Source organism: Larimichthys crocea, chromosome XVIII (assembly GCF_000972845.2).
Source record: "Larimichthys crocea isolate SSNF chromosome XVIII, L_crocea_2.0, whole genome shotgun sequence".
Classification (NCBI taxonomy): Eukaryota; Metazoa; Chordata; class Actinopteri; family Sciaenidae; genus Larimichthys; species Larimichthys crocea.
Genome location: NC_040028.1, coordinates 16,548,427 through 16,575,047, shown reverse-complemented (window position 1 = coordinate 16,575,047; position 26,621 = coordinate 16,548,427). Strand labels below are relative to the sequence as shown.

Genomic DNA, 26,621 nt, shown 5'->3' with positions numbered 1-26,621 from the left:
AACCAGTTCCGCCAATAAGCATGAAACACATTATGCTCATTAAACCACAGAGAACAGTGGTCATTCAGTTAGTGCCGGCTTGAGGCTGGCGTGCGTGCACGGCAGCACTGCCGAGCCTCTCCTGCTCTGCTCCTACTATTAGCCACTGATTTACATGGGGAGCAGCAGCACTGTTGCTATCCCTGAGTTACGACTTCAATTACAACAGCAGCAGCAGCAGGGCACACAAACGTGCGAGCATGCACACATATATGCACACGCACACACACACACAGGGGCAGGCGGTTAAGAGAGATGGAAGGACACAACACAGAGAATCTCATTGTGTCTGCAACAAGAAAATAAGGCCTAGATTGGATTTGACAGAAAAATGTGGCCCGTGTTCTTGCATGAGAAAGAGAGCGGGAGAGAGTGCAAAGGGGTTTGCGTCTGTGAGGAAGAAGACACAGGGAGAAGGAGCCTGACCTTGAATCTCTGAAACAGGCGTGATTAATCAAAAATCTTTTATGAAATTATTTTCTGTTTCAGTGCAGCCCTCGAAGGCTCTTCATTTATCACCCATTATGACCCTGTGTGTGTGTGTGTGTGTGTGTGTGTGTGTGTGTGTGTGTGTGTGTGTGTGTGTGTGTGTGTGTGTGTGTGCGGCGGCAGCGGGTGCACTCTGATTATTTGGATATGCGCTGGGTAAACGGTGTTGCACAACACAGAGTGCTGCCTCAGGTGAGCTTGTGGGCAAAACCGGAACTATATCTACTGCAGCCGAACCTGGGGCACATAAAAAAAAAATACAAATTTACAACCCTGACACCGCCAATAACACTCTGATAACGCTGCTGTTGTATGTGCAAACAAGTACAGCTTCCACATCCGTATTATTTATGAAACACTGACAATGGTGAAGAAGCTATTTGGAGAAAAAAAATGTAAACATAATCGAGAGAATTACGAGGAGGAGGCGAGAAAGCGGGGAATTATAAAATATTGAAAAATCACAAGAGTGAGGAAGAAGCTGGGGGCGTGCGTAGAGGGAAACATGCAGCTAAGTGCGAGTGAAGGGGAAAGAAGACATTAAAAGAGACTTATGGGAGGGGGGAGCGAGAAGAAAATGTAGAAAGAGATGGAGTGGGAATGAGGACGGAGGACATGAACGTGGTAAGGCCAGAGCACTAATGAAGACAGACAGCTACTATCCATGCCCTGATAAGCGGGAATCTCCAATCACCGCGATGAAGCCGCTGCTATCAATAACGACGAGGTGGCAAGTGCTCTGCTGGCATGAAAGGAGAGCACATGCAACATCTGCTCGTGCCAGCCCGTATTAAAATGGGAATATACCCTCAAGAACTATCTGCGAGAAGAGACAGAGTGTACAAGGTAGTACGGGATAAAGTAGGAAGCATATATCCTCTTAATTCAAAAGGAGAGGAGCCAAACAGGAGAGGGGGGGGGATGATGATAATAAGCAAAAGCAGTCGTGATGTTTGAACATGTGAGTGAGAGGTAGCCAGGCGAGCGTAGGTGTGCTGAGGAGAAACTCAAAGTGGGACAACCCCGCTCCCTCCCCTCTCCATCATCACCACCACCATCATCATCATTCCAGCTCAGCCAATAACCAGACGGTCTTAATATCTTACTGCGCGTGCCACACACACACACACACACACACACACACACACACACACACAGAAGTGCACATGCACACACTCGAATGATGAGAAAAATGTATTGAACTCCCCAAACCATCATTAATCTAAACTCTGGTTCCATTAGGGAAGATTCGGTATAATTAGTTTTGCGTGTGTTCTGCGCGTGCGCGCGTATGTGTGTGTGTTGGGGAGATGAAGAGTGTGTGTTTTTGTACGTGTGTGTGTGTGTGTAGTGTGAGTTATGAGTAGATGATATTAGATTGCGTTGTAGAGACTGAGGCTTCCCTGGTGATCTGCCATGCTGAACATGTGTTTGCCTTTATTGCATTTCAGGAAAGAGACAAAGAGAAAACTCAATCAGGTGAAATCCAATATTGCTGTATGTGGACCTATGTACCGTGTGTTTATGTTTTTTGTGTGTGTTTGTGGAGATCCTCCGCTGTGAGGGCTAATATTGAATCGTGTTCTATCGTGAGATAATTACACTTTTTGCTCTACGAGGTCTCCTCCTCCTCCTCGTCTCTGTCTCTCTCAGTGTGTACTCCATGTTTGTGTGTACTCCTGGTTCAGTGTATGAAGCCTGTGGTGGAAAATTCAAACCAAGCCGCTGCATAAAGTTGCCCTCACAAGGAACATAAAAATATTCTGTGTGTGTGTGTGAGAGAGAGCAGATAGGGTGGTGAACTCCTCTGATATGACCCGTGGGACTTGGACGCAGGCACTGAGCTGCTAATGCAATCTGGAACAGGAAGTAGGCTTGGGTTGGGGCTACAGGCACCCTCGGCTCATTTGACGGAAACATCACGCTGACAGACTTGACTGCCTCTGTGCGTGTTCGGCTCAACTTTTATCTACATCCAACGTTTCGCTTCTGCCGATCTAAGATAGACGGATGTTGGATCAAGGGCGCCGTTTCTGATGCTGTGTTTCACTCTCAAACTCGCTTTGGAAGCTCTACAATGATTTAATGAGGAACGCCATTCTGCATTTGCTTACATTAGGCACTCTCACACACACACACCCACATATACATGTGTCTTTTCTACTGAATGCAAGATGCTGGTAATGGAGCGTCCAAATGCTGAGGAAAAACAGTTCTGCTGTTGTGTCGTGGGCATCGGGGGGTGAGCGTAGACTTCTTGTATATATGCATAGTAAGCATATGAAAGCTTTCAGAAAGCACATCACAAGAGAGCCACGGTTGCAGGGGGCATTCATGCAGGAACGTAGCCATGCACACAAGTATGCGTAATGCTGTGGCGGCGGCTCATGCATATTGAGCAGGTACCTATGGAAGCATGATTTAAGGTCTCTCAATTATGGATCTGGTCGGACGCTGTGTTTACTCACACCTCATTACACACACACACACACACACACACACACTCCTCTTTATCCCACTTTTTGAGAAAGGAACTTAAAATGACAGGCGCCCGTTTAGCCAGGAGTGGTTAACATTTTAGGAACAGAGACAGGGGGGGAAGCAGATGGGGAGGAGAGGCGTGAGGCAGAGAGAGACGTCCTATATTCTGACAAATGAATCATCAGTCTAAATGAAGGTCTGACTGCACAACCCCCCCAAAAATTAATAATAATAATAAAGACAGGAGGTAGAGGAGACGTACACAGCATGACCAGGGGACTGCGCCAGCCCACGGCCCAGCCAATAAGATAAGAAGGAATTACTCACTCGCCTTCCCCTGTGAGATAGTGCCCTTACACACAGAATGATTGCACCGTTATGGTTACTGATTGGCTTTCAGTCGGCAACTGATCACATTGTCACGGTTACTGATGGCATTACCAAGGTAACTGATCACTTTGCCTTGGAGATGCTGCAAGAAAACGAGGTGGGAGGCGGACCCCGGCATTCATTCGTCTGCAAAATGTGTGTGTGTGTGTTTTAAGATGTTTTCTGGTTAAGGATGAACAGTGTAAAACTGGACGTGAGAGGGGAGGTAAATGAGCGTTCAGGATGATAAGACGATTTCCAAATAACTCCTGGACGCTGTGTGTTCTGCGTGAATGGTTAAGGTCAGAGCACATTCAAGTCAAGGAGTGTGTGTAAGAGAGAGTCTGTTTACATCGGTTTGCATTTGTGTGTGTGTATCTGAATCAATAGCAGCAGGGAATGAGAGACTGTATATACTGTGCATGTGACTACATTCAACTTGCTCACTTTTAAAGCGTTATTGATCACCGCAGTCTGCCTCGGAACTCAATACGGCATCTTACTTAACGCTCACCTGAGGATGGAAGCAACACGAGCTTCCGCGATCACGAATATAACACAACATACAAACATTTGGCATTTTAGAAAATCTTCTTTCCGTCACACCCACCCCAAGATTTTCATATTCATCACGACTAAATCTGGACCAGCTTTCACAAATTCTTTTGTTGGACCGCTTTGAAAGCCAGATGGCGTTTTTTATTTATTTTTATATATATTTATTTTATCAGCAGGATGAGTATCTGCCTCAGGCACCTTCACCTGAATAAATGAAGTATCATAGTGTAGAGGCACACCAGACTGGGCTAAATTGGGCCAGTGTGTGTCTTGTGTGTCTGTGTGTTGTTTGTTGTTCGTGTTCAGCCACTAATTGGGCTGTGTCTGACTTGGTTGGTTGTGTGGTTTTTGTGTGTGTGTGTGTGTGTGAGAGAGAGTGTGGACCACAGTGGGCCAATGAGAGCAGCATAGACAGTTTAATGCCTCCGCTGAGGAAAAAGGTCCAAGGACAGATCGCTCTCTTTATCACTCTCTTTCTCGCTCTGTCCCCCCCCTCCTATCCTTTCCTTCCTAATATTCTACCTCTTTCACTCAGCTTTTCTCTTCCAGTGGGATATTTAGCAATCCATTCACTGCGCTCCATTAGGAGTCTCCACCCTGCACCGCACACACACACACACACACACACACACACACACACACACAGCAATTAGAGCAGGCAGAAATCCTCTAAGCTCTCCTGAATTTACTTGATGTGTATGTGTGTGACTGTGTGTGTGTGTGTGTGTGAACCTGTGTTTATCCCCGTTTGTGTGCTGGTCCGGTGTCTGTTCCAATTAGGTGTGTGTCTGGCTGGCGAGCAGCCATGCAGCGTTACCTGGCTGTAGGACACTGATGCCGAGCAGGTTGGAAGTGCGGTTGGCTACTCTGCTCAAGCTGTTGTCGTAGTTCCTCCTCCACAGGACGGCGGTGCACTGGTACTTCCCTGCCTCGCGACGACCTGCCCGGGTCACTGACAGTCGAAAATTGGTGTTGGAGTGGGAGCGGTCCACCGTGGTGCGCGTGCCAAGCCCCAGCAGCTGCTCCCCCCACTGCAATGTGCCCTCGTGGGTGAAAGTCACCAGGTCTTTGAACTCTCCCTGATCCTCGCCGTCCGTTTCTGTGCCAGCCGGCATGAAGCGCCAGGTGACGGAGGTGGGGACGCGGGGGTTGTGGCGAGGCTTCACCAGGCACAGGAGGTCAAAGGAGTCGCCGAAGGTGACTGATGGTGTCCGCGATGAGGCCGACACCATGAAGGAGGACTCTAGATGGTGGGAGAACAGGAGAGGGGATGTTAGGACATCAGATAGAAAAAAGGGCCTTTTTATTTGAGTAATGATGGATCCTTGAAACATAAGAGCACTGCTGCTTCCACATAATAGCAACAACACAGCCTGAGTCTGCTCTCTGAAAGTTTAGAGCTCAGCAAATGATGTAGGGGGTTCATAATTGTTTTCCTCGGAAGCAACTTTTGCTTTTAAGCATGGCCACCAAGAGGAACAAAGCCCCGCGCTGGAACAAAATACAGATAGTATTTACTTTAAGTGCACTGATGTCTTGGTAATGCAGTTATCAATCTGCACAAGCAATTTTCCCTCCGTCATCACGGCCAAAAGAATGCCATTTAGGTTATGCATGCGTATGTGTATGTATGTACTACTCTCTGCTCGTGTCGGAGTAGGAGTTTGTGCGCTTGGCTGTGAGACTGCGCTTCAAAATGAATGGGTGATGCAACAAAGAGAACCCAGGGGAGAGATTCCCTCTAAGCGCCGATGTTCGATCTACGCCCAACTTCTTGCCAAGCCTAAACTATCCTCATTACGCTGAGAAACATTCACCCAACTCTATATATTATTGCCAAGATGCGTCCACACTGGGAAGCAAGAGAGTCATGAGGGAGAGACTGAATAAAGAAGAGTCCCTCCACGGTTCTCCACGGGCCTATAATAACCTGCCTATTTCGGGGCATTTCAAATGAACATGAATGATTGAGCTCAAATATGGGAAAGACACAGATAAAAAAAGAAGGAGGTGAAAATGGGGTTGAAGTCTGTTTTTTTTTTATCATCAGATAATTCATTTCCTTGAGACTTTGCAGATCTCTCCATTATGCGCTTGTCAACAGCTCCATCACTTTCTCTCTCCGTCGCTCATCCCCTCTCTTCCTCTGACAGCCATCACCCCCGGTGTCCTTCAGGGTGTGTAATCAATGGCTTTCTGTCCAGACTTGGCTACCGCTGGGACAGCCGCCTGGGGCCATAACTCTCTAATAGACAATAACTCTCCCTCTCTCACTTTATCTCTCATCTGCCTGTGCCCCCGAACCCTCCATCCAATCCATGTCCCTCATTCATGTCCGCCTGCCTCGATGACAGAAAAGAGCGATCCGTTTTTCCCATTACAACTCAGCGTTTTTTTGTTTGTGAGAACAAACATGAATGAGTTTGTTGCGTTGTGCTTGTGGGAGACTGTGTGTGTCTATAGGTTTCTTAGTGGTACACCCCCAGACACCCTGAGGGCCCCTTAAGCCAATCAGCTGGAGAGAAGACTCTCCACCACGCATCTTTGTCTTCACCGTGGTAACAAAAACACCAGGCTCCCCGAGGACGTCCCTCTCTCCCATCCCCTCCAGGTCGTGTCAGAAAGCACAGGCAGCGCATAAAAAAAAGGAGGCTATGAACTAAATTAAGGTACAGTGACCATGGACAATATCTTGAACGTCAGCCTGTAGACAGGGTCACCCAGAGGGCACGCCCCAGTGTGAAGCACAGTCTGAGCTAAGAAGCAAACTTTTTTTATTCCAAGGACTAAAAAAGCGAGGCAGGAAAAAAAAAATAGAAGAGAAGAAACACAGAAAAAAGTTCTTTATCTGGATGGCAGGTTTAAGTCCAAAAAAAGAAGAAGAAGAAGAAGAAGAAAAAATAGAAAGTCGGGAGCTAAAGTGAGAAAAACGAGGTCCAAAACAAATAGAGACAAAGTAAAACGCAGTGCACTGACCGTCACACAACAGCACACAGTTAGAAAATCCTTTTGATCAACAAGCATGGAGGAGAGGGAGCCGAGATGTCGAGGAGTGTGACTGAAGAGACACGAGCAGCTTCGGACTTCTCGTCCCTGATTTGCATAATGTGTCCCTTGTTCCTCAAACTAATGTTTCTGTTGTTGCCCAAACTTAACAAATGGCCACTTAAAAACTGACATCTCTTCTCTGCAGCACTGCTGTGTGCTGCTGCAGGGAGCTAATCCGCCCTGTGTGTGTGTGTGTATATATATATATGTGTATGTTTGTGTGTGTGTGTGTGTGTGTGTGTGTGTGTCTCCTGGCCTGCCAACTCCTCACTGCTCCGCTCCAGTGGCTTCCTCAGCCTGTACCGAGGATGTTCAGCTTAACTCGGTACTGACAGAGGAGGCCCACAGACTGTGAAACACATTTCCGCTGCATTTCCATTCTAATAATTCTGCCTAATCCATATGGTAGTGAGCGCATCGATGATGGGCGTCACTGTAGCACTGTTCGTGAAGTGTGGCAGGTGGCACAGGAATGTGTGTGTGTGTGTGTGTGTGTCATAAGCTCAGTCCCCGGGCGGTGCATGAATAAACCATGGTGTATTCGACTATGTGGACTGCATGTTCTACCCACGCCATTCATAAGACTCAAGGCGATGTAAAACTATATGCCTCTCTTTGAGTTGGCGTGCATGTGAGGAGTGTTTACTGAATGGATTTCCCATAAACAAGAGAGAATATGTGCATTTTTTTTAAATAAACAAACTGAAGATGTAGTAAATCAACCGTAGTTTAATATCATATTAGAGCAGGATAAAGAATATGATGACTGAATCTGCAACAAGTTCAACCGGTGCAACAACATAGATCTGCACGGAGCATTTGTTTCTGTTTCTTTGCTTTCAAGGTTGATCGTGAGTTAGTTGATGCTCTGCGCACAAAAGGCTATGCTGAAATGTAATAAAAACAGAAAACACTGGATTTGCAGGATGAAATCAGCCAGGAAACGTAAGAACAAGTGCAGACTGTGTCCCCTTTTTTCATATAATGCTTAACATTTAATATTTCCACGGTCTTTCACTTCAGCCAGTAGAGGGGACTGCCGTCCCCGCAGCACCAGAATATATACTATAATACTATTTTGGGTTTATATTAGTATGTTGTACAAACTTACCAACAGTTTTGACGGTGACGGTCTTAGCGGCTGACTTCTCTCCTATTTTCTCCCAGTTTAGCTCCGGTTCAGTGCCGGTCTGAAGCCACTCGGTGGCTATGCAGGAGTACTGGCCCTCGTCCCCAGGTAAGGCATTATACAGGGAAAGAGAGAACGTGTCGCCCCGCACCTTCTCCACACGTATCTCCCCATAGCTGGCACGCTCTCTGTAGGTCGGGCTGTGCCACACGGTGCCGCCCCGATCCACGGATGCCACCTCCTGAGCCGGCCCTGTCGCCTGCTTGTCTGTCCACTGCCAGACAACAGACAGGGGGCCTGTAGTGGATTGGATCGAGCAGGTCAACTGGATGGCGTCGCCCTCTACGACCTCAGAGGAGTTGCTGGACAATGTCACTGTGATGTTGCTCTCTGAGAGGGAACAGGATGGAGAGATAAAGAGAGAGACATCAGGGTGAGTATGAGTATCAATAGAGAAAAAGTTCCACAAAATCTCGGCTCCCTCTCACGCCAAATCCCAGAGACAACAAGAATCACACTTTCTGTGTTAAAGCATTCAGATAGTACAGGAGGCCAGGGGCAATAAAACAAATCGCTGAGCCCTGTTCCCGGGAGTATAGCACACTTCTGTGCGAGTGCTGTGCATGTGTGTTTGCATGCTTGTGTATGTTAGAAGCACAATAGTGCGGCTTGGTAACTGGCCTCGGGCACTTTAGAGCGGCAGCCAGTAGAAGGGACCCTGGTGAGATTGTGTGCGCGGGGCTGAGATTTTTCTTTCTGAACCCTTGTGTGGCTTGTTGACCAAAGTCCATGCGGGCACGGGAAAGAAGGCTTAGATCACAGGACTCAGCGGCACTTCAGAAGAGGGAGGATAAAAGTCTTTACTGGCTCCTTTGCTCTGTTTTTCTGCTATATCTCAACTCTCATCACTTCGATGTCCATCAGACATCACGGAGCTCTCTGCTTGACCCAAAAGCTCTCCTTAGCTCTGCGGGGGCCGGCGCTGCAGTCTTGTGGGGATGTGGCTTAAGGTTTCTCACTTTTTCCCCCCCTTTTCTTTTTTTATTTATTTCTCCCCTCAGGCCAGGCTCTGCTGCTCCCCCTCTGAGCACCGCAGCCCTCCTAATAAGCACGAGCTCTCTCTGTGAATAAGGAATAAACTCGCTGCTTGCTTCCATCACGCTCAAATGAACAAAGGGAAAAACCTGTCATCCTTTGTCTTTCATTGTAACGGCTTCATAGTTTCTCCAGAGCCAGAAACGTATCGTCTTCTGTTCATTTCTCACAGTGAAACGTGAAGAAAGGATTGTTAGACACACCTTTCTTCCCATAAATCCGCCTGGTTCCTGGACATCTATGCCTTTCCCTTTTAATTCTCTTTTTTAAATGTTCACTAGCTCCTTCTTCTTTGTTTTTTTTAAACCACAAAATGCACTTTATCTCCATTACAATACACCCCCCCTCTCTTTCCCCCCCCTCCTAGCCTTGCATTTGTCCCTTCTATCACTATGATAGAGATTCGGGGTGGCATGTAAGCTCTCCCTCCCTTTTTCTCATTGCAAAGGTAAACTCATCCATCAACATTGATTTGTCACAAGTGTTTACCTCTGTTTTTTTTCTCCCTTCGCTGTCACCTCTGCCTGCCTCTGACTCATCAACTTTAACCCCCGTCGCACCTTATTAGCAACTCTCACCCAATTCCCCCAATTAGAGTGATGGAGCGCGTCTTGAAAATTGTGTTTGGGTGTGTGTGTGTGTTTGTGTGTGTTCGCAGTGAAACAGAAAAGTTTGTGTATGAAATGTCTGCCTGACCATGACTGCAGTGTTTCGTGGACGTTCTCCTCCAATAACCATGGGCCATTATCCTGTGTAAACCCTATAAACATCCTTTATGGGGCATTAAGGTCTTTTGTTGGAAAAACAAAACGACCCATACAGAGAGGTTCCCTGGAGACCGCCGCGAGCTCAAGGCCATTGTTTTAGGCTGATTTAGCAAAGGGGGGTGCAGAGCGGTCAGGGTAAGGTAGCGTTGGGCTGCTTGAGAGCAGATACTGCTCGGTGGATATTACGTTTTATTATGCTGGGAGCAGCTGTCTCCACACACAGTTCCAGTCCTGAGAGACGTGGAGGTACAGAGATGAAGCAAATGACCCAAACTGGCGGAGGGGTGTGTTTCCTGCTGCCACTGATGAGAGGATTGTGAGCAGGTTTTTAAAAATTTGCATCCCCCCCCCGGCTGCAAGTCTGGCACAACCCCATCGGCCAGCCCTGCTTAACCCCGCTGTAGAGATCTAGCCCCGGCAGAATACAACAATTTAGCCTGGGGGGAACCACTTAGAGGGCCCTGGAGAGCTGGGCGCCTTTCTCTGCATCTTTTCTTTGTCCACGCTTTAATTTCATGGCTGTTAGCTCAGCCTCCTTGAGTCTGGACTCGTCTGCTCTCCATTATCCTGCTAAAGTGTTACCCCCCTCCACCCCTACCCACCCTCCCCTCTCGCAGCTAAGCCAAGGAAATGGGAAGGACCATAATGCTGCATTACCAATCCTTAGCAATCCACTCAAACAGAAAATACATCAGGCATAAGAGTAGCATTATCCTTTCCCCTCTTACTCACAGTTGACAATAGAGGCTGTGCAGCTATCTCTTATAGGCCACCTTGCAATGGAAATGGAGGGGAGTGAGAAAGATAGAGAGGCTGGAGAGGACCACAGCATGACATCTCATACTGCTTACATGAAGATAAAACTGTTATTATTAAAAGCTCATCATTCTTGGTGTAATTGACAACCAAGTCAGTGGCCTCATGAGCAGATTATTTACTCACTGAGTGACTGGACGGTGATCTGGACATTGCGCGACCTCTTGCTGCGGTCGATGAAATCTCCCGTGGGCGTCTTCTCCCGCTCCGTCACGCGGCAGATGTATTTCCCGGCATCTTCGGGGCGCAGGTGCTGCAGCTTGAGCAGGTGCACGTTGGTGCTCTCTTTACGCACGGTCATGTGTCCGGCCGCCTCACGGGCGATGTAATCGGGTCCCAGGACAGGCACGGCACTCGGGCCCACCACGGCCACCGGTGAGCTGCTGAAGACCCACGACACCGAGAAGAAACGTTCCGGCACGTTCTGTGCCTCGATGGTGCAGCGAAGTTCCAGCGGCTCACCGGCCGTGAAGGACCGTCGCTCCGTGCTCACCTGGATGCTGAAGTCCCGATCTAAGTGGGGAAAGAAAGGGGGGAAACAGAGGGAAAGTAAAAAGGTTAAACAAATGCTAAGTAGAACTATCAGAAAAGTGGTATGATGGCTGCAAGGATTTATGTATTGCAATGAGAAACGCTCAGTGATTTATGGAACAAAAATGAGAATCCACCTCTGGCTTAGTAAGATTAGATAGTAAGAGTTTTATCCAATACCAGTTAAAGTACAAAATCTTTGAATACAGCACTAGATTTTAAATAAAGCAGCAGAATGGAAAGAGTGTAAGTGTGGGAGGAGGAGATCTCTTCAAGACGGTGACATTTGGTTACCAAACAGCTCGTTTCTGATGTCTAAAATAAGACTGATGTCTAAATATGGGCTACGATTGAAATTCATGACACTGCTACATTTTATTCCATATGCACAATATGGGATGTTTAAAGAGTGTGGAGGACTGAGGGGGGCGGATGGTAGAGTTTAAGGGGTTTAAGGTGGTCAAGGATGGCTGGGATAATAGAATAGCATCAATTAGTGACGGAGAGAGAGAGAGAGAGGATGGGAAGTGGAGACGCTCGAGGTCACACAGTGCATCACACCCCCAGTAAAACGCTGATCTTTCAGAGAGCTCTGCTCTCTTCCCCCCTCGGTTTCACATCTGCAATAAAAAAACACATCTAATTAAAATTCTCTTCAGCAGTCTGAACGAGAGTCAGGCTCTCTCCTCTTCCTCCTCCTCCTCCTCTTGCTCGGTCTAAGACAGGGCAGACAAAGTAAACACTGCAAGCTCTACACCACGCCACGCCACCTTTGTCGTCCGCGCATGTGCAGCTTGGGTTTGGTACGTGCACGTGCGCGCATGGCTGTGTGTTCGGTCTTATTTGCTGTATTAATTTCCAGATGATGAGCGCGGCGTGTATCAAAGACGGCTGGCTTCTCCTTCTCAGCGAGGTAGTAGCCCTGGGCTGTAATTACAAAGCCTTTAAACAGACTTCCTGAGAAACACTCGTGTGGAAAAGTTCAAAGCCTGCCCTCGGTATAGAGCTCGTTATGCAGGAGAACATTATAGTGGGAGAGAGAGGGGTGTTGTTTACACACAGAGTTTCTGGATTACTGTAGGTTGGATACCTATGCGTTGTGGACTGTCTTCTTTTCGCCGTATTTGACATTTCTCAGACTAAACGATGAACCGAATCGTCAACAAAACAAAGACCGGAACAATCAGCGGTGGAATTATCATCACTTGCAGCAGTTGTGCACACATAAGTGCACATAATGGCAGGGGGTCGAGAAGAAAAGGCCCCGCAGATAAAAGAGCAGCAAGGCATATATTCTTTCGTGACATTTAAATGTGATTAATTGTGAAGCAAAGGGAACAAAGCTTAAAAAGGGCCGTGACCTGCATTGACAAGAATTTGTCAGCACTCAGCATGGGGCTCCGTTAAGTACCGTGTTCAGCCGAGAGGATGCAGAAGAACTCGGGGTGGAAAAAACAGACTCGCAGGTCCGGCATGTGTAAGTGTTTAGAGCTAATTAGGAAAAAAAACGAAGAGTTTTAATTGCAAGTAACAGAAGGAGGAGGAAAAAAGAAATGCAGTGATGAGACATGACTGCAGAAAATGAGAGGTGATGTGAGAGCAAGGGAGGAGGTGGGAGAAAAAGAGAAAGAGACGGTAAAAACTGAGAGCGAAAGGTACATTAGGATTCTGTCCGTTGCTTCTCTCTCTCTCTCTTCTGCTGAGGCTGTGGGTGATTAGCCAGTGATGGGGCTGTCTCGAGATCCACTCCATCTTTTATAATAGGAGTCTAATAGAGGAGATGCTCCCTCTCTTTTCTAAATTTCTCTCTCTCTCTTACTCTGTCAAATATGCACTCGGACAGGTGCAACATCAAATGCACAAGTTCGGCCTGGAGGTGCGCAAGTTGTGCCTTCGTCGTGCGGTGATAAGTACGCAGACGAGAAGAATTTAAAAATGAACCCACATATACTCGAGTTGGAGCGCTCACACCTAGAGCCACACGCAACTCTGCAACGCTGTATTCTCTTTGTCACGCAACACCTCCATCCATTATAGATTACAGAGAAGAGAGAGAGTGACGAAGGGTGCCGAGCGGGGAGCTCTTTGTGCCTTTTGTCTCGTCCCAGAAGTGGCAGGAACTCATCTGACAAAACCTGCTTTTACATCCCGAGTTCCCACACTCCCTCCTTCATCCACCATCCAGCACTATCCGGGGCACCATTGAGTTGTATTGGTCCAGAGTGGATCTAATGCCTAATGGAGAATCCGCGAAGCGACTCCACTTTGAAATGATTTACTGGCATGAAGACAGTCGCCACTGCATGCTGCCTTGGTAATTGAGCTAATGTCAAAGCAGTTTATCACCCATCTCCGTGGCCCCGTCTTTGGAAGCGCACAAAGGAGGAGATTCTTCATGGATGTGGGTGTGATGGGGTCGGGACCGGGTGGGAGGTTTGGAGTACGTGTGAGGAGTTGTAAAACCGTCTTTCTTTCTGGTTTAAACTCTGGAGGATGACAGCTTATTAGATCATTATCATACAAGGCCTCCATCAGACACCCCAATGCACTCTTTGTTTCTCCCACATACTCCCATCATGAACATCCTGTTCCTTTCTCAACCCTCTCCCTCTTCCTCTTCCTCCCTCCCAACAGCACTTAAAGCACAGTTTTTCCCACTAATACACTCCTGCGCAAACTAGACTGACGCAATTGTTGGCGGCGAGTGATTGAAAGAGACATTTTTAGCCTCCAATCTTTGAGCCACCTGTTGCCTGGGAGATTTTTGCATGTGGAATCTATAAGGCCTCCTGTGTCAAGACGCCCACGCTGTTTAGCAGCTGGATGAATTATTCTTGGATGTGCTTGTAATGTTGCCCGTCAAACAGACGCAAATACAAAAGTGGGGAGTCTGTGGAGGTTCAGTTAAGCCCCTTTAGTAAGCTAATGAGCTTAGTGTGAGATACTCATCAGCAATCAGAGGAGGCCGACCCACGTGCTTGCATGTGTGTGTCTGTTAAAAGGACATGGGGGGACCTAAGAGCAGATCAGCATCTTTACCCCTCCCTCTCTTTTTTTTTACTCACCCGTGGGCTGAATGCGGAGCTGAGTCTTGTCGCTCTGCTTGCGGGTCATAGCGAACCAGCTGCCGTCTGGATCCTGAATCCACTCGGCAGCCTGACAGTAAAGCAGACCCTGGTCCACCGGCTGTAGCTTGTGAATGGTCAGCCTGTAGGACGTGGCGCTGGTTTTATCCAGCCTCAGATCCCCCGCCGCCATCCTCTGTCGGTACGGTCCCCCAGAGCGCAGAACAAAGTCCCTTGACAAGGTGACGAGCTCCTGGGGCGGGGCGGCAGCGTCCTCCGGGGAACGCAGGTACCAACCCACCGATAAGTGAGTGTGCTGCATTGTGATCCGAGACACCTCGCAGGTGAGCTGTAGCGTGTCGCCTTCCACCTTGGACAGAGTCTGAGCCGGAGCTGTGACTGTCAACGAGTCGGCGATGACTGCGGAAATAAAAACAGGGGGGGAAGAATTAGCACTCAGGAGAGTCAGGATATGTTTGAGATGACAGGACACGTTGGAATTACTCATTTTAGAAAGGTGTCATCCGGGCCCTTAAACACCAGAAAAACCCATCTACCTGTCTGACAGAAACACTATGCGGTGCTACCACAATAAAACATGCTATTTTTGTTTACGCCTACAGTTATGGAAGTGAGAATAAACAGGCTGGGTCAAAATCTTGTTTTGACTCCCTAGTGTAAGGAAAAGGTGTTAATGTAACCGAGCTTTTGTTCTGAGGTGACTGCCCTCCATTTCCTCTTCCCATACGTGACTTTCACATGTCATCATGCGTTGATGGTATTTTCTCAATCTCATCCAGCCCGATGCATCTAGAGACCCCTCCGGCTCTCAATTCAGACTGATATCATCCTACAACAAGGTTTGCTGTAACAAACATAACAGCTCCATAACACTTCCTCTCACTAAGTTTACCTTTTTGTTTTGATCACACATACTATATATGGCAAGTTACTCGCCGTCTTACTAAATTGCTGTAATAAATTCATCCCATCCTTCCCATCTACAACACAGCTGAGAACAGAAGACGGACTTCAAGCCAGATGGTCGAGATGAGAGCGTGGGACAGTCGAGTGCAGGTAGTAACAGAGACATCAAGCTGTAATAATTAAAATACATATATCAGTATTTGCGGCTGGAAACACTCCACGCATTGCTGAAAATAAACACGTATAGCTTTTATTTTTGGATATGTGCCAGGGTGCCGCTGTATATGAGTATTTACTGAAGAGAGAAATAGACGGATAGATAGCGCTCGACCCCAAAAAAGATTTCCAAAAACCTCATGCATTAATGATAACCAAAGGAGGAAAGGTCGTAATAAACAAAAAAAACTAGTATCCACAGCGTCAGCTCTTTCAGCTGTTTGGATGTGTGGCCCTGTTCGCCCTTCTATCATTTGCGTCATTGGTTGAAGCTGCAAAACTACATATATGTTGTAACCACACGCACAAACACGTGCATGGGCACACGTATGCCACGCCTGGGAATATATACAAAGAGTTCACAATGGACAATAGACGGCGATTGAAGATGAGCTGTGATAAAACAAAATGCTGAAAAGCTGTCTTGCGTTGGCATGTGGTGACTGTGAGTCCTTCTTAGAAGCCTGGAAATGCTTTGTGTGGGTTTATGCCAGTGGAGTGCATTGTCAAGATGTTTGGCTATTCAGACTCCAAAGGGATTGTCGTTGTGAGGACTACAAATCACTCTTTCGAGGCCTGTCGTTCCCCTCAAGTCACCTGCTCTGACGAAACATGCAACCCCATTTCCAAAAGAGTTGACAAATAATTGGATATCTGGGAATTTTTATTGTTTACGGTGCATAATATCATTAAAATATTCAGAGGATCAGAGAAATCTCCGTAGGGACAAGACCAAAAAAAAACAATATTGGATGGCTGTGAACACGTCTGTTTGTGGATGTCCTGTATGGGCTGAGGAGCACTTTGAAAAAACCATTGTATGCGAACACAGTTCATACGCTGCCAAGTAGACAATGTCTTTTTCAAAAGGGACAGCCTCGCTTATTCCAGCAGCAAGACAATGCCAAGCCGCATTCTGCACGTTTCACAGCATGGCTGTCACCTATTGAAAACGTTTGACGCATTAGGAGACGTCAAACGCGACAAAGGAGACCCTGGAACTGTTGAGCCGCAGAAACCCTGCATCAAGAAAGAATGAGAACGCGTTCCACTTTTAAGATGACATAAATTGGTCTCTTCAGTTTGCAGAGTTGTAAAAAGAAGAGGTGATGCAACGGAGTTGTAAACATGACCCTGTCCCAATTTTGTTCTGTTGCTGCCATCAAATTCAAAATATCATTTTTCAAAACAAACATTTCTCAGTTTCAACTTTTAAATTGTTGTCTTTGTGCTTTTTTAAAATAAATGTGTGGCTTCAGTATTTTGCACATCACATTTGGTGAGAGGCAGGAGGAGAAAGGAGCTTCTTTCCAGCAATCGTTTAACTTATATGAGTACAAACATGTCTGCACACACTCACTGTGTGTGCGCGTGCTATTTTACATGAGTAAAATTGAGAGATGGGGATTGCGAGAACAGAGAAACCAACACCACTAATGAAACAAACGAGGGGGGGAACAAAGGAAGAGAGATCAGAGAAAAATGATAGAGGAGGCGGAGAGACGAGGCCTGACATCTGGTTACTGGAGTTTAACAAGACACTCAAAGAAAGAGGCAACGATGAAAACAAGTGGCAGGAAAGGGAGTAATCAGGTTGGTCAGACACCCTGACGCTAACAAGTGCAGCACTTTGAGAGATATTCAGAGTAAATGAAACAAAAACAGAAATAAAACAGTTCCCTGCATTTCTTTGAAGAAATCTTCAAAATACCGATGAGGAATCCACTTCTCTGTTACCTCGAGTGCTATCTGTATCATAAAACACTGTTAGGTGTTCAATCTGAAGAAGGCATCATTAAAATGAAATATAATTTATATCACACAGCCATCAACAAATGTCTGATTCTGCTCCCCGAAGAGCCACGAGTGAACAGCAGCCTTGCATTGACATAATGTTACCACAACAACACACCTACGCTACAACCTACCATTGCCATAGCAACCCTCCCACATGATGCTGAAGGCCTCTGAGAACAGCCGGTAGTCACTATAACAACCACAACCCCCCATCCCAAAAAAACATGAAGCCAGTGCTGAAACCTGTGGACCCACCTGGGGAACAGTGTGAGAACAACAAGCCTTTCTCACACACTGACTCCATCTCAAAGTCCTCTGGGCCAATCAGAACCCTGCATACAGATATGTCTGGGAGATTAAATAAAACCAATCAGATGGCACCAGCCATTCTCAGCAATTCCAGAGGTTGTAAACACACGAAGATCCTCAAATAGCCTCCAATGACCTCAATCTGTGGGGGGATTAGGATGAGATGTATGTGATGGTATTCTCGGGCACAAACACACTCACTCTCTGTGAGGAGATCATATTGATTTATTCTACCTTCCTAACTCCCTAACGTCTGTGTGCCAAATTACAACCGTTACAATAGCCTTAAAAAGACAAATCTGTGAGTATTTTATACTTTTTTTCTTCCCACAAAAAGATCAAAACATTCCTACTATGAAGTGTAGTCAAACCCTGAAGAAGCGTAGTCATGTACCGGCTGTAAACACTTCAGATCGTGTCCAAAACTATTATTACACATCAATGAGACGTGCCGTCACACTTCATTTTAAGTCTCACATACACCGTGCTGCAGTAAACACTCGCTGAGACATCCAGTGTGTACCGATCCTGAAAACAGTCCAAAAGCACCATTTACTCATGTTTGACTAACATTTATATAAAAGAAATTACTACAGTCTTTTAGGAAACGGTTTGAATGCAAGCTAAATGAAAATGTGTGTGATCAGTCAGCGCAGTGTTAAGAGATTCACACACACACACACACACACACCATAGGATGACTGTGTTAAAATAGCGTGTGGCCACTTTGCCAAGCCAAAAAGCTGTGCAGCTGCAACATCTTCCCGGCTCATGTCTTCAAGTGTTACCATCGTGTTATCCGAGCGTAAACACAGACATAAAAATGTGCTCCTGATAGCAAAAGCCAGATATTATTCATATCTTTGAAAGGTTTTAATAAAGAGATTTAATTTCCCCAACTGAACCCCGAAATAAAAAACTCAGAGAAAGTGTGTTGATGACGACGGGAATGAGTCCTTTCAGTGCATTTAAAAAAATATTCAAAACATTTGGCGTGTTTGTCGTTTACACAAAAAAAACTCAACTCAGTTAGTCTTATTTGCCATTAAATAAATGAATAATTTCAGAATTTCAAGAAGGATTTAGGAGAATTTTTCCCAATTTGGATCACATTCATAGACTGGAATCTCAAAGTACTCGTGATTAAAAACCTTTCCAATGATGGATCAGGTAATCGTTTTGAGATGGAGGTGTGCGGCTGTGAAGTGTGGCTGTTATTCTGCTTTTTTTTGACTGACGCGGGAGCTGTCAATCCATTATAAATGTTTAAAACTACTCCCTTCCTGCTCTACCTCATCTGCAATTTTTTCACTTTCATCTGCCTCCATTCCAGATCTTCACTTACTCTCAGAGCCCCTCTGAAGTGAGCGACGGTTGTCATCCCTCAAGCTGGCCTTTTAAGTCCAGTCGCATGAGGGAGGGAAAAGAAGAGTGGGAGACGTCGGGACACAAAAGCAAACGAAAAGAGATTTCGCAAAGACAACACGAGGAGGAAATGATCGTTTACGAGGTCTGATCTGTTCATTTTCCCATGCACTCAGACTTAACATCTCTCTGCCGTGTGTGGGCTTACTGTTGGAGTAGCGGGGACATAAAATAATACTTACAGGAAAAACAACAAGAAATCAAATATCAGTGTTTGTGCTCTCTGCTGTGGTCTCGTCGTGGGGGGGGGATGATGACTGGAGGAACTGGAGAGATTCACGTTGCCCTCTGGATGTTACCGCTGCTACAAATGTTCTGGCTCACATGAGCACACGCTCTTCAACGACATAGACAAACACATGTATGCACCCACACGGATGTCATTTCATTGTGTTTCCCTGCATCTGCTTGCACATGCTTGAGCGTATTTAAAGTGTTGTGTGCAGCAGCTTCGTTTTTATTTATTTGGTCAGAGTCTGGCAGTGGCTTAGCTTTTTAAATGTCAAAACTTTTGCCTGGATAGTCATAATGGAGTAGATATCAAAGGTGACAATGACAATCTCCATAATGGAGCTTTTCTCTGACATATATTTAAATGTGCCGGTAAATACTACAACACCAGCATGGTGAGGCAGTCAACCGAAACTCCTGTGAGACCCTGACCCTGGCAACACTACACGGCTAAAAAAGTATGTAGACGCCTAAACAAAGTTTATTATCCATGCCGTATGTGATTTTTATACATTTTACTCCACAACTATGGGCATTAATCTGCTGCCATAACACTCTCAGCTCTGCTGGGATGGCGTTCCACAAGATTTTTGGAAACTGGCTGCAGGGTCTTTTGCTCCATTTCAGCTACAAAAAGCATTAGCAAGGCCAGGCGCTGGTGTTGGGCGATAAGGTCTGGCTTACAGTTGGCGTTGCAATTCATCCCAAAAATAACTTTGATAAGGTTGAGGTCAGGGGCTCTTGTGCAGGCTAGTCTGGGTTTTTTTTTCCGCCCATACCAAACCTGCAAACCTCCCTGAGCTGAGTTCAGACTGATCCGAGCCCAGTGTAAAAGTAAACACAGTCTGCTCGCTCACAGGGAGCCGCTGAAGGGAACCAGACCAGAGGGGTCAGGCAAAACAAAGCAAAACAGTTCAAACAAGGTAACATCATCTGCCAAGACATTGCATTGGCAATCGTGTCTGTGCGAGAGCATATTCCTGAGGGATTATCTTGAAAAATAAACAGCATGTTTTTACGGTTTACCTCGTCCTGAACGGATAAATAGTTTGACGTTGTGACAACTTTCGTTTGGGTTTGTCTGATAAGCCTTTAAACGCATTAATACGTTACTCCACCTGAATTTTCTGATTTCGGATTTTATTGTCTCACCTTCAAAAATAAAAAAAAATACACCTTAAAAAAAAAAACAGTGTCTCCAAATACAATACTACTGCATAACAGTGCAAATGCTCAGCCACAGCTGAAGTGGTTACTGCTTTTCTGTGTGTACGTTTCTGTGTGTCTGTGTTTGTGTGTGTGTATTGCAAAGCAAATGGCCATTTGGCAAAGCCAGAAGGGTAATTATTGTTAATTACTCTGTGAAACCGAGAGTACTGCTGAGAGGGAAACAGAGCGAGTGGGCGATCTTCAGCTCCACTTCACGAGAGAGTCTTCGGCCTCGTCGCTTAAGCAGACGTCACTTACTGACCCAGGATGGCTGCGACACAAGCGGGCGTATTGGATACCATGCCTACACCTGTCTTTCTCATTCTTATAACCCATTATTCCTGCTCATTCACATCCTCCACTTCTTTGTTCTTCTCCGTGAGCGATGTTGATGAGTCAGAACGAGGGATGAAGTGGTTTATAACTGGGAAATTTGGTCAGAGGAGAGAGAACGATAAAGTGGGAGGAAGAGGGGAAAAAGAAGAAGTGAGGATGAAGACAAAAGGAACGAAAGAGCAACGATGAAGAACAAAGAGGCAGTGCTCTCATCCCACGACCCACAACACACCAACTCCTGTGCAGGAAGTGCGAAAAGTACTGCAGATAGATGATTATAATTCTGTTTGTAGTTTATATATAGTGTACTTGTCACTCTTCACTTCGATGCTAAAGGAATGAATAAACACACAGTAACAAACTCGTGCTCAACACACACCGAGTGAACACTTTCGCACGAGGCTGGAAAATCAAGCAAGTCTTCAAACAGAACCCCACGAGCAAACCAGTAAAGCAAACTGTGACGAACTGAGATCTACGGCACCATCCCCAGGAGCGTGTACGGTTAATAAAGACAGAACACGGAGTAGAAGAAGAAAAAAAGAAAAAGGGCAGAGTAAGGATCAGGCCTCGGAGCCGGGAGAAAGACACGAGGGAGTCATCTTTACCAGAGAAGAAAGGGGTGAGACTGGATTTGAAGGGACGCGTTGTAGGATCTGGGTCCAGCAGCAGGGGGTACACATCCATAATACAACACACACGATCAGATGAGCTCGACGCCTTATTTAACCTAAACTACAGAGCGCCGATCGTCTTGTCTGTTTCTGTGTCTTCCCGTGATTTATGCGTTATGCAATAACAGGCATAAAAACATGTTGGGGACGATTATATATTCATTACGTTCATGTCAGAATGTTTGTTAATATGATGATCTCCCGTGGATTTATGACAGTGTGTTGCTACAGCGCCGTCATTAGTGAGGCGTGTTGAGATTTTTGTTTTTAATCTAAAATCTACAATCCAATGGGGATTTTTATATTTCTGTTTAATCATTGTTGTGTTCCCTTCTGAGGAAATTGGAGGTCGCTATAAACTGGATCCAGTGCTGACCGCAGCTTAGAAAATCTAGTAGAAAGTAGAAACTAAACTACTACTGCAACTGTACTTTTAGAGTCCTCATTGAGAATTTGAACTACTATCGTTTAACCGTTTTCCCCATTTTTAACGTCGTTACTACGGCCACGTGCACGGCGCTTTGGACATGCAGAGGAAATCCAGAGCTAGAGAGAGGCCTGCTGTGCCTGGCAATGGTTGCTAAGCTCTGATGAGACAACTGCTTTTCTGAGAGAGGGGGTTGTCGGGGTGTTAGAAAACAACCAATGATGTATTATTGATTTTTTTAAAAATCCAATTTTCATCCATTTACAACATTGGAGGGAAAAAACTACGTGATTATTTCACTTTTTTAAAATTGCAGTCCATACGGCAAAGTTTTGATGACAGCGGCGTTGATGATGCATCGGGATACGGCCTGTGCCTGTTAAAGAGGGAAAACAATGAGAAACAGAGCGCCGCATTCATTAGTCTGCATCTGTGCGGCACTGTGGACTCGCTCGCAATTATTTGTAACTAGCTGACAGCTGTCAGTTTGCAAAAGGCTGTTAAAATATTTGACGTTGACAACGGCTATGGTCTTCGTTAAGAGGCATAAATCATTTTTTCACAATGCTGAATACAGTTTGGCACAATGAGTAAATGTTTCATTAACACGTCACATTCATCCATTTAACAAAAAAGCAAAAAAGGATCCAAGACTTCTTTCACTACCGGGTAATTACCGTTACGCACAATGTACTGTAAGACCTTGATTACAATAATTCTTATCTCAGCAGTCAGAATAATCTGCTTAGTGGTGGAAGTCACCTCACAAATCCGCAGAATACGAGGTTTTATTTTCCATCTGCGGATGAATCAGAGGTCAAAATCTTGAATATATTGGAGGGCTCAGGCAGGTTTGCTGTATGCAGTCAACATCAATGAATATTAAAGTCTAGCCAGAGAAGTTACTCTCCTTTTACAGTAATAATTACTAGTTCAATCTCCATAAAGAGGGACCAGAAGAAATCATCATCATTCAAGCAGAGAAAAAAACATTTGTTTCTACATTTGCTGTAATCTTTAAACGATTATAAATCAGGCCAAAAGCAACATTTTTTTTATTTGCCTTTCTGAGCTGAGGTCTTTATACATTACGAATGCATTAACAATTATTTATTATCAGGATCACAGACTGTTGATGGGAGAATAAACCCCAATCATATAACCCCACAGCTTAAACGATTTCGTTTTGAGGTTTTGTAAAAAACAAAACTGACATAAAAACAATAATTAAAGCTACAACGAGCGTTTTAAACGAAGCACCGCGAGTTCAGCGTCTACCCGCAATATCGCATGTGATCAAAGAGGCTTCCACACTGTTCATATCATAACACGCCACACACACACACATCCAATCTTCTGAAAATGTGAGGAGAGATAAAATGGGAATAAGGGCAGGATGGAGGAAATGGATGAGAGGATATATGAGAGATCTTACAGATGCCGTTATGAGATTTTTTTTTTTTCGGTTAGGAGCTGTGAGGTCTTCTGCTAATGGAACATCAGCCTGAGAGGATGTGTGAGTGTAAGTGTGTGTCCTATAGCAAAGAGGTCACAATGACTGAGAGAGAAAAAAGGCCTCTTCATTTAATAAAAGGGGTCTTTGAGTCTGAAGCATCCTTTCCTGTCTCCTTATGCTGTCATACTTCCCACCTCCCCTCCTCACTCCAACTTCACCACCCTCCGTCTCTCCCTCCCCTCGCTCTCTCTCTGCCACGTTATCTGGCGAGTTTCCTTTTCGTTTGACTAGTTGCTTGTCAGCACCCAATTATCACTTTTTCTATTTTTCCCCGGCCTCCTTCCTCCTGCAGCTTGTTCTCTTCATGTCTCAGAGGCACTGGGCAAGGCACGTTTCATCGAGCGCTGATCCCCAACCAGCTCGTACTCTACATGTCAGTCAGACAGTGACCCCATTGCACACACACACACCCCACCCCTCTCTCTTTTCTTATCCAAGGGGGTCATAAAACTAGTAAAGGGAGTAACATCTGCTCTGTGTGAGACGGACAGAGAAACAGAGCTAGGCCCCTGTGGCTATTACAGCTCATTATACCCAAAGGTTGCACGTCAAAATCAGGCAATCTCTCGCTCTCACACACACACACACACACACACGCACAAACACAAAACACACACAAGCTAGTCAACCCTGAGGGGACAGCTGCTCTCTGACACACAAAGAGTAGTATAAGTGACTGAGGTACTCCCCTTCGTTCCTCCAGAGCCGTGACTCAGTCGTACTCGTTATCACACGCTGTCCTCAGACAACACGTTTTCAAAGTGTTTCATGCAGATGCTTAAAAATTTCATTTTTAAATATTTCCATACTGCTCAATTTCACGGGTGCCTTATTTTCCCCCTAATAATTCCCTGGCAAACTTTCTGAATAATATAAGCCGAAACTTCCCTCCGAGGACACGGAAAGACACAAGGAGAGTGACTGAATGTCACGGCCTCGTAGTCATTTTCAACAAGGAGTATAATAAATTGTGACGAAGAAAGTCGACGAGTTAGCACCGGTGCCATTTATTCAAAATCTAATAGCTTTATTATTCCATTGGGTTATGAGAAACTCCAAACTTGACCAGACCGGTTTTTAATCAATTAATTTTTTTTACTAACATCACAACACACACACACTACACACAGTGATGCGCAGGTCAGAGAGCTGTCAAAACCCTCTAGGCTCGATCTAGGCTGAATAAACAGACGAATGGTTCCAAATGTGTTCTTTATCATTGAATAACAGCAAAACAATTCATTAAATAGGAGTACTCCATCTCTCCATCTCTCACATCTCTCACATACAAGGCTCATGTACACGAATGATGCATCCTTCACATCTTAAGAATCTTCTTAACACATAAAAAAGTAGCCTACATGTGTATGTCTATACTGTATGTGTGTGCATGTGTGTTTGGCTGCACTATGTAGAAAAATAATTGAGTCGACAGTTCCAGGATTTAACCTATTTCGATGCGCTTCAGAGCATCCAGCTGAGCTGAAAGCACAACGCTGGCTGCGCCCTCAACAGCACGCCTGTGCGTTTGAGAGAGGAGATGAGTGACAGGTAGAGGTGAAGAGAAGGTGGAGGTCGGACTACTGCACGCAATGTTTCTGTAACTTATTAATAACTTAGTCGGGGACGCTGCTTTGTTAGAACTTGTGATATTTTTCTAGTACCGGTAAGTTGAGCCGTGCATCACTACCATGCACACTTTCTGTCTCTGCACATTCCTGTTTCATGGCCACCCGCCAGTGTCTGGGTCAGTCTATACCAACTGTCGACATTAGCGGAGAGACAAGTGGAGAGCATAATCTAAAATGTCATCAGTTTGCACCCACAATGTTTTGCCAAAGTGAGCGCCAACGTAGGTTAGACATGATAAAGTGCTAATATACTAAGGTTTGCCGTATTAGGTTAATTCTCATCAATATTTTCATATTAAATATTGGCTTCACGGAGCATTTTAGCATCTTTCAGCTCATTGTTTTGGTTTTTAACCGTTTCGGTTCAGTTTCACCACTCTCATCAGCAGCAGGCAGCTATTTTCATCTGCACACCTCCTTGTTAATCACTAATCAAACAGACACAGTTAGGAACTAGCTGGTGAAAATGGTGCACCACTGCATATTTCCCCTTGCGACTTGGTAGAGACCAAAAACGGAGATAAAAGAAAGTGAATATTGGACACAACACCAACTCCGTGTCTGCCGGATGTGTAGCAAATGTAGCTTACACTGATGTTGAGTTTACAGCTGGATGAGCTGCTCCAAATCACTTAAATTGCTGAAAATTAGAACAAAAATGTATAAAATACATATTAAAAAACACTTTTTAACTTTCCGTCAGTCTGTTTTTTTAAAATGTATATGCATGTGGTTTCCTCACTGGACAGCACAAACAGAGAGAGAGAGCGAGAGAGAGGTATAACAAAAGGAGAAAGTAGGAGAAGAAAAGAAAAGAAAGATGGGCAGCGGAGTGAAGGAGTGGGCTTTGTTATTGTAGCAGGAGAATGGTGACGTGGCGTTTAAAAGGCTGAACGCTGCGATAAGAGAGGGATCCGTGGTGAGGAGTAGCTTTCAAATATGAGACGCTGTTTACACAAAGGCAGAAGAGGAGGATTTAACAGTAACTAAGACACACACAAAAACACACACAAATACATACACACACAATGTGACACAACCCCTCAATGAGGAGGCCCAGCCAGGAAAGCCTGAGTGAGTGTGTTGGGAAGATGGAGAGTAAGCGGGAGATTAAAAAGGCGAGGCGTAAGAGGAGGGGTAGTCTGAAGAGAGGTGGGAGTATGAAAGACAAATCTTCCTAAGAGCATTTGAGAAGAGCTGTGTGCAAAGCTATCGTCGACTGAAATCCTTTATAGCATCAAAGATTTACACATCATGTCTAAACACATGAAATAACCCCCCCTCCTCTCTCCCCACCATAGTATCACTCCCTCCGTGTCTTTCTTTCCCCACACTTCTCATCTCCACCGACTCCAGACCCGCTTTCCCCATCGTTGCGCCCGTCATATACTTTCTTTAACGCTCGTGTGTCCCCATAATATGAATTACAGAGAACACTCGCAGCTCATGCGGAGAGAAACACACACAGACGCCACCACCCCTGTGTGTGTCTGTTTGTCTTCTCCGTCGCTGCCGTCCTCGAGGTTGTTAGCACAT

General features: G+C 45.5%; 1 protein-coding gene across 1 annotated transcript in view; it reads right to left on the bottom strand.

The window, feature by feature from the left end:
- Positions 1-26,621, bottom strand: part of igsf3 (immunoglobulin superfamily, member 3) — a 63,815-nt gene that overhangs the window by 9,848 nt on the left and 27,346 nt on the right. Inside the window, exons 3-6 of the mRNA XM_010749690.3 lie at positions 14,388-14,807; positions 10,918-11,304; positions 8,096-8,503; positions 4,754-5,179 (exon numbers count right to left, since the gene is read on the bottom strand). Coding sequence (XP_010747992.3) covers positions 4,754-5,179; positions 8,096-8,503; positions 10,918-11,304; positions 14,388-14,807 — 1,641 coding nt within the window. The remainder of the gene's footprint in view (positions 1-4,753; positions 5,180-8,095; positions 8,504-10,917; positions 11,305-14,387; positions 14,808-26,621) is intronic.